The following is an 8,593-nucleotide window of genomic DNA, read 5'->3' on the forward strand; positions in this document are numbered from 1 at the left end:
TATAATAAAATTGCTTATTTTCACATAAAATTAAAAAAAATATATTTTTATAATTTTTTATAATTATTATTTTAATAATTCAAGGGTAATATTTTTATATTCCATTATCGTAAATATATATTTGAAAATTTTTAATTATATATTTGATGTAAGAAGATTTCACCCCTAAATATATATATTAATAAATACAATAATCCCAACCAGCATGATAATATCAATTTAAAAACTTTATGTTCATGACAAGTATAATTATATTGATAAATTCAATCAAAAGTATGGATAAATTATATTTTTCTAATGATTTTATATAATATTAGATTATAGTACAATTATATTTTTCTAATGATTTTATATAATATTAGATTATAGTACATCTATCGGGTGAAAATTATTATGTAATATATTTATTAAGAATTTACATAAAAATCAAATGTTACTTTGGTTGAAATGGTAAAGTTGAAAGAGTGTATGTTTGGTGTATTGGATTCAAATCGGTAAAAGCACCATGAAGGCCCCTATACTAAAAGTCAGATTGCATTTTGCCCTTTTATTCAAAAAACAGTCAAATTAGTCCCTGTATGGTAACTCAAAGAGCAAACTAGTCATTTCTATTAAAAAATTCATCCATTTCTATTGTTAATATTAGTGAAGTTGACAGAATAACCAAACAGTTACACATGGTGTGCCATGTGTGCCTCGTTTTGACATACAAGGACCAATTTTTAACAGTAGATTGGATGAAATTTTAAATAGAAGGACCAATTTTCTCTTTGATCTAATGTGCAAGGACTAATTTACCCATTTTTTGACTAGAGGGGACAAAATGCAATCTAATTTTTAGTAAAGGGCCTATACGGTACTTTTACTTGTTCAAATCTTATCATAACCATGCATTTCTTTTTGGATTTTATGTGAAAAGAAAAAAATACCCTTAAGTTAATATTCAATTCTTCCTTAAAATAAGGATATTTTGATAATTTAACAATTGAGTTGAGACCTATTATGAGTGGCACAAACTCAATAAAAAAATTTATATATAGTATAAATACTAAATTTTGTCACACCTACAACGTAGGCAAAAGTACAATTTTTATGTTGAAAATATTATCTTTTGGAATTTATTCAAGGAGTGGTAACATACTTATATATTTTAATACAGTTGAACACATGTTTGATCCACCCCTTTTATAATTTTATAATTGAGTTGGTGACCGGGTAAAAGGTGGCACTGCATAAATATAAGTTATAATTTAAAAGAATAGATAATTTTATAATTTCATAACTAATTTGATGACCGATGAAAGATAAGTATTAGATATTGGTTAGTAGGGTAGAAATTCTCTTAGAGAAAATATAAGGAAATTAGACAATTTATTGTAGGAAAAAACCTATACATATATTGTATAGACTATAGAGTAGGTAAGAATTTGAAGCTTTACCTTGATTAGGAACAGCATTCGATGGACACAAACATGAATATTGGAAAGGTGTATTAACCGGTGATACACTTTTAGCACTAAAGAAAAAGTGAGACATTCCAACTCATCAGAAATTCAGAATCTTGATTTATATACTGCTTTCAACCCTGAACTTTCGACTGCTAACAATGGACAGCGAGTGAAGAAAAAAACCAAATATATACTATTCCCTGGAAATTTTTTATGTAAATCTTTGATTGCATGTCAATGTCATGTCTCCTTTGCATATTTTGTATGTATGTATGTATGTTTGTATGTATGAACAAAGGGAAGTTGTCTGAAAAATAATGCAGATTCCCTTGCATCAACAAGCTACTTAGGAATGTAAGATTATAAGTGAATAATTCACTTTATTTTTTATTAATCAACTTGATTGGATTACTGACATTGTTCGCAATCTTGATAAACATGAACGTTGAATGAATGCAAGAGCAGAACCAGTTGTTCAAAATTAAACAGAAAGTTGAACAAAATCTGTCTGTCTTGAAGTTCCGATATATGCTTAAAGAACTTTGACTGAAAGCTGATCCACACATAAGATTATGAACCAGACAATATATATGTGTTTGTGTTAAAAAAATGGATTCTAAGTTCTAACACTGACAAGACTGTTGGATTGGAGTACGAGTTTTGGAACAAATCCATCTATCTTTTAGAAGTTGGGAATGGTGCTTTAAGGAAGCAAAGGATGGGACAGCAATTTGGCTGTTGAGAAATCATTGGATGGAAAAGAATATTGATTAATGTAAACTTTTAGGGTTTTTTTTTCCTCTTGGTGTTGAATAATTAATTATCATTTCTGTTGAAATCATTGTTGTAGATATATATATATATATATAATATTTAGTCAATAACTAAAGGGGAGTCAAAATAAAACTTTTGAGTAATTATTAATTTATTTATTTGTCAAATCTTTAAAAAAGAAGCAGGGGCAAAGAATGTTTCTTCACTCCCATAATTTTTAACTGGTTAAAAGATTTTATTTTTCCTGTGAATGGGGGTATCAGTTTAAGTTTTGCCTCGACAAAATCTTTTATTCAACTTTCATATCAATTTTGTAAAGTGTAAGTTATATCATTAGTAATTTTTGTTTCGATCATTTAATTAAAAAATTACAATTCGACTATTGAATTATTCGAAAGATTTCATTTAATTCTCTGAACTAACCAAAAGTTTTTATTTAAGTTATTGGGTTGTCAAGTGCTTTTTCCTTTAAAAAGTTCTACCAACGAGCTCCAAACGACAATTCAACGACTAGTGCGATCGACTAGTACCCATTGGTGAATAAAAGAACATACCTTATATCTAAGTCGATTTGACAATCAATGTCAAAGATCAAAGAATAAGTTGTTTGAATTTTAGTTTACAAATTTGTGACGTCCAAAACTGTTTCATGAAAAAAATACTAAACTGTAAAAGAAAAGGGAGAAAAGAGCTTTTAAATTGGTGTAGGTAGTGCGAATAGAGAAAGTCATATAGCATCGATTTTTTATTTTATTTCTTAAGGTATCTCTACTAGAGCAAGCCCAGTAACAAATCATCCGCATTCTGTAAGCCCATTAAAGGGTAGATGCTGGCCACGAGTTTTAAAATTGTTCTCTACCTAGGACGAGGATCGAACCTTCGACCACTAGTTAAGGTAGGAGCATATAACATCGATTTCAAAAGCTCAATAATTTAAATAAAAATTTTCAAATAGTTCGATGATCAAATTATAACTCTGTTTGGTTAAGTGATCAAAATGAATTAATTTTTTTTTCTTCAAGACACAATTTCCAAATAAATAAAATGATAATTCAATTAAATCCAGCAAATAAATTCGATACATGGTGAGAGTTATTATATAAGAGTTCTAAAGTTGAATGCCAAAATAAAAAATTATGACTGATGAAAAAGTTCTCACCATGCTCCAAATGCATGCAGCTAAAAAACCTCTCAAAGAAGTGAAAATACCAACTTATTATTATGAGGAAAAAAAGGAGCATAAAAGGCCTTCAAGAGCAAAGATCATGGAAGGTTTGGGCACATGGAGGGATATGAAAACATGGATACCTAACTCATATGTTTAACCCTAAAATGTATGTATGGTTCTGGTCTATGGACTATATACGCTAATATAGACAACAAATATAGCCATACAAGCTAAGAAAGATATTTGATAAAAGCACATATAAAAAAAACATTTTAACCTGGAAGCTTGGCTAGATTAAAACTAGATTTACTTTTTTAATGTGGAAAAGTTATTCCACACGGATCTATAGTGGGGGGTGGAAAAGTGACCCAAAAACAGCATGAAAACACAAGTTTTACCTTAAACAAGCAAAAATTTCCAGAATTTAGCACTTCTTTTCTAGACCCTTTTGATAAGTAGAGTTAAATAATGAACCCTCCTATTCATATATATCCCCCACCCACCCACCTTCGCTTAAAACATAGGCCCTTTTCCTTTCAGTTAAACCTGTAAAAAGGCATTCAATCTGGTTTCATAGTTGGAGCTGCTGCTTCTTCTGATGTTCTTAAGAGCTTTTATGTCGGATATGAAGCCTGTGAGCCATTTCTAATCTCTTTTTATTTATTTATTTATTTGTCTTTGGAGTTGTAAAGGGTAAAATGAGAATGATTGTGTGGTTTTGTTTTAGTTTGTGAGAAATAATCCACGTTGAAAGTGAGTAAAAAAACCCTTGGTTCATCGCAATTGTCGTGTTGACGCAGAAGAGGGTGCTCACTCTCGGATTTTCACAAACCCATATTTAAAACTTCCCTAAACTCCCTATAGATAACTAAGTTTTGACACCCCAAACCTTCCATTTTCTTAGCAAACGTTTTTCTATTCTCAAAATCCAATAATTCGATAACATAACTAGGAAATTTTTACAAATTTTCTTTCTATCTCCATGAACTGAGAAAAAAAAGGGAAAAAAGAAAAAAAGTTCCCTTGTTTCTTTTCTTCCATCCTCTTTTATCTTTTTCTTATATGAAATGAATTTGTCTTGTTCTTCTACCTTAGTCTTATTACATTTTAAGCTTAGGGGGGTGTAATTCAGTAGTTGTGTAATTTTTTTTCTTTCACATTCAAAAGGAAAGGTTTGAAATTAACCATGTTGCAAGACATGATTCATCCACAACAACAACAACAGCAACTTTCCATTGTAATTCTCTCATTTCTTCTTGAATGTAAATTTTTTTTCCTTTGCATTTTATTAATGTTTTAGAAAATCATAATATTTCTTTTGTTTGATGTGTATTCAAAATCATAACCAAGATTCTTTTCGTTAATGGCTAGGTTATCATTCTTACTATTACAAGGTTTACGTGAGTTTTTGTCTAATACTTTCGTAGGATACATTTCACAGATTTATATATATATCATCGTTCCTTTGTTTCTTTATTATTATTTTTTTGTTCTTTTCATGTCATTTTAAGTTCAATCATTTTCAGGCCCTACTTTATTTCTATTTTTAGCTTCCATTAGTTCTTCTTTTGTGTGAAATATTACAAGTTTATATTTGACCAAATTAATACCACTGCGTTAGTTTTAGGCTTTCCTTCATTTCATCCATTATCCTTTATTAAACAAAATTGAATCAAATAAGCAATCAAAAAAATCATTTTTAACCATTTTTTCCAGAAAAATGGATTAAAAGTTTTTATATATATATATATTGCCTGACCCTAATTTAATTCCCTTTTTTGGGTAATCATAATTTTTTTTCTCATTTCAGAAGTGTCATTTTCTTAAGGGTAGCATCATCTTCCTAATCTAATCATGAATTTTTCCCCTCCCTTTTTGTCCCAACTTTTCTTTTGATCACTATGGAATAAGAAACTTTTCATGCTTCTTGTTTAAGCTTTTAAAATTGTGATTCTCTCTCCTTTTTCTTTTTTTCTTCCTTACATTTGGTGAAAGACACTAAAGACAACATTTCACATGGAAAAACATAAATATGGGTTTCTTGGTAGTGTGTGTGTGTGTAGGCTTTAAGTTGATACATGTCACGTGGAGCATAAATACACAAAATGAAACTATGTCCATTATAAAGTTATCTTCCTTATGAGATTGATCTTATATAGGTTCATAAGTCCATCAAGTTGATCTCTTTCAAGCATCCAAGGCTGTGTTTTTTCATTGATATCTAACCATGGTTCTTTCTTACAGGAGGATATACCAAGCCCCATCAGTGGTCCAAATTTTTATTTTTCAGACAATGATCTTTTCTCTGACGCCCTGCAAAACTCTGAGGTCACTGATGAAAACTCTTCCTATGGTAATAATCTTAACATACCACCAGACATTGAACAACTCAATAATGGCTACCAAAACAACAATCGGAATACAAATCCGACCACCGCCACCAGCACCAGCAACACCGCCACAAGCACCAACAACACAGTCGCCACCCCAGCCGCTAACAACAACAACAATCTGTCTATAATCTTTGATTCACCAGACGATATGGGGAATGACATTTCGGCTTCTATAGACTTCTCTGAATCTCCATCTTTTTCAGTCCCTCCATTTCTGACACATCAAGACCATTTCAACCTGTCTTTAGTGCAGTCTCAAATGCAATTACCTGATGTTTCAGCTGAGGGGCTCTCACAGTACACTACCGACACTGTTGGACCTCTTTTGGGGCCTCCACTGCCATCTGTTTTCGACGAAGATTGCTTGTCTTCGGTGCCTTCTTATGTGCCTTTAAACCCTTCATCTCCATCATGCTCCTTTCTTGGTCCTCCCATGACTAGTTTCATGCCTGCTGGGACTATTGCTGATAGTTCCGGGGTTTTCGCTGAGAGGATTCTTTTGAATTCTGAACTTCAACCACAAGACTTGGAATTTCAGGGTGATAATGCTGGAATCTTTTGCCCTGATACAGTCCAACGAGTTTTCAAACCGGGAGATTTGCAGGTAGGTACTTGTTTAACATTCATCATTCGATTTAGTACAATAAAGCAACTATAAATTATTCATTTGAATTCATCTGTAAACTTGCTTCGAAAAGGGCCTGAGCAGTGACAATCATCAACTGGTTGGAGTGGCAACAACCAGCTCTACTCCTTTAGCTTCAGAGATGTCTAGTTTGGAAGATTCAACTTTCAACAAAGTTGGTAAACTGTCTGTTGAACAAAGGAAAGAGAAGATCCATAGGTACATGAAGAAAAGGAATGAAAGGAACTTCAGCAAGAAAATTAAGGTCCCCATACACTCCCTCTCATATCAACATTTATACCATTTAAAGACTGAAGTACTAATGTTTTATAATCAAATGTGTGTAGTATGCATGCCGCAAGACATTAGCCGATAGCAGGCCTCGAGTGAGAGGAAGATTTGCAAAAAATGACGAATTTGGAGACACCCATAGGCAAGCTTGTAGCAATCCTGAAGAAGAATATGATGATGAAGTAAGGGTCTTCTTTCTTTTCTTCATAAAATTCCCAAGTTCTCTCTGTCTATATATGTACTGATAATGAACTTTTGCTTTGATTTAAGCAGGTGGTAGTGAAAGAAGAGGAAGACATGGTTGATTCCTCAGATATTTTTGCTCACATTAGTGGTGTCAACTCTTTCAAATGCAATTATCCAATCCAATCCTGGATTTAATTAGTTTTAAACAATAAAGCTACTACAATTTTGCAGGGACCCCTGTTTCAAACTGGGTTTTCTCCAAGTTTGATGTTAAAAAAAAAACAAAAACAAAATATTAATAATAATTGGGTCCTATGGTATACAAATAATCAAGTCAGGGTTGCTATAGATAGTAAATAAAACTGTAATTTTTGTAGATATGTATGTATATGATCATTCCCCTTGTATCAAGTTCAATTGTATGTGATCAGCACATTTTCACAATGATATTATGGCATTCCTTAATTGCCAAAGTCACTTGTTGAAGAAATTAATTTTATGTTAGATGTGAGTGTAAACAATAGTTTGCTTCAATTGCTTGGCTCATGTCTAGTATAAATTTAACTTCCTCAAAGTGAAAAAAAAAATTTGGATGTTGCTAGGTGTTTGATGCCATTTTACTTCATATTTTGTAATTTTGTAGTTAAATCCATCTTTTTTTTTTGTATTATTTTTGGTTGTTGAATGAAAATATATATATATTATGAATCGAGAAGTGAGTTGGCAAAAAGAAAATTTTCAGGTTAAAATCAAATTTAACACGATTCACAATTAATTTTATTATTAAAATAATATATTAGTATATATTTTACAATTAAAATTAAATAAAAATATTTGTACCATTTAATTTTGTATACGAATTGGCAGGAAATTTAGGCAAATATGATTATTTAAAAAGAAAATTAGAGATTTGGGTCGAATTTAAGAAAATTTAACAACCTATGAATATATTTCCAAGTTCTTCTCATGTGCCAATGGATTTTGGAGCTCGTGAATTTAACCAAATCAACGCGTTATCACATAATGAGAATAGGAACAGCCGAAGATGAATAACGTTATCGATGATCCCATTAAATTTAAATGTATCGCATAAAGGCAAGAAACATTTAAAACGTTGATTCTGGTCCTCATGTATTGAGCCCCAAAACTGCAGGTTACTTTGTATCATTTGTATAATTGCTGATTTGATCTCACAATTGTTCACATTCATGGCTTGTCTGTTGATGCTACCTTGCACAACATCCAAATTCGGCATTGCGTAATCATGCAATGTGTGATTCTGCTCTGTCATTGGCTTTACAATCTGTGGAATTGGTTCTACTAGTGGTGGTAGTGGTATTTGCCCGGGCTAGTCCTCGTACAACGGGTTTTCATGTGGTGGATCAGCCACTGGTGGATCTTCTTTCAGAATGAGAGTTCTTCATGCTCGTTTTAACGTGTGTACTAGTTCAGGGTCAGACTCGATCAGATCTCTTCTGTTTCAAGTCATACACAGCAAATAAGAAACACAACTGAGCTAATAAAATTAAAATAAATTTCAAATAAATAAAACAAATATCGTATCTATGAATTTCAATTTTCCTACTTATCCTAATTAGCATATAATTATTACTAAAATTTGAGTTTAACACAGAAAATTCCTTGACAACTACGCCAACAACTTGGTCGCGCCCCAGCATGCGTGTCCTTTGGCTTAGGAATCATGCAA

General features: G+C 31.7%; 1 protein-coding gene across 3 annotated transcripts; it reads left to right on the plus strand.

Moving 5' to 3' along the window:
* The first annotated feature begins 3,326 nt into the window (after positions 1-3,326).
* LOC107914977 (uncharacterized) lies at positions 3,327-7,419 on the plus strand. Of its 3 annotated transcripts, none has more exons than XM_016844058.2 (5): positions 3,327-4,024; positions 5,635-6,387; positions 6,482-6,673; positions 6,756-6,881; positions 6,970-7,419. In XM_016844058.2, exons 1-5 carry the CDS (start codon positions 3,989-3,991, stop codon positions 7,078-7,080), a joined length of 1,218 nt encoding a protein of 405 aa, XP_016699547.1. In that variant the 5' UTR covers positions 3,327-3,988; the 3' UTR covers positions 7,081-7,419. The 3 variants fall into 3 exon arrangements, with proteins under 3 accessions (XP_016699547.1, XP_040958469.1, XP_040958470.1); XM_041102535.1 differs by lacking the exon at positions 3,327-4,024 and adding an exon at positions 4,075-4,627; XM_041102536.1 differs by lacking the exon at positions 3,327-4,024 and adding an exon at positions 4,081-4,627 and having other exon boundaries at positions 6,973-7,419.
* Positions 7,420-8,593: the final 1,174 nt, after the last annotated feature.

Source organism: Gossypium hirsutum, chromosome D10 (assembly GCF_007990345.1).
Source record: "Gossypium hirsutum isolate 1008001.06 chromosome D10, Gossypium_hirsutum_v2.1, whole genome shotgun sequence".
Lineage (NCBI taxonomy): Eukaryota > Viridiplantae > Streptophyta > Magnoliopsida > Malvales > Malvaceae > Gossypium > Gossypium hirsutum.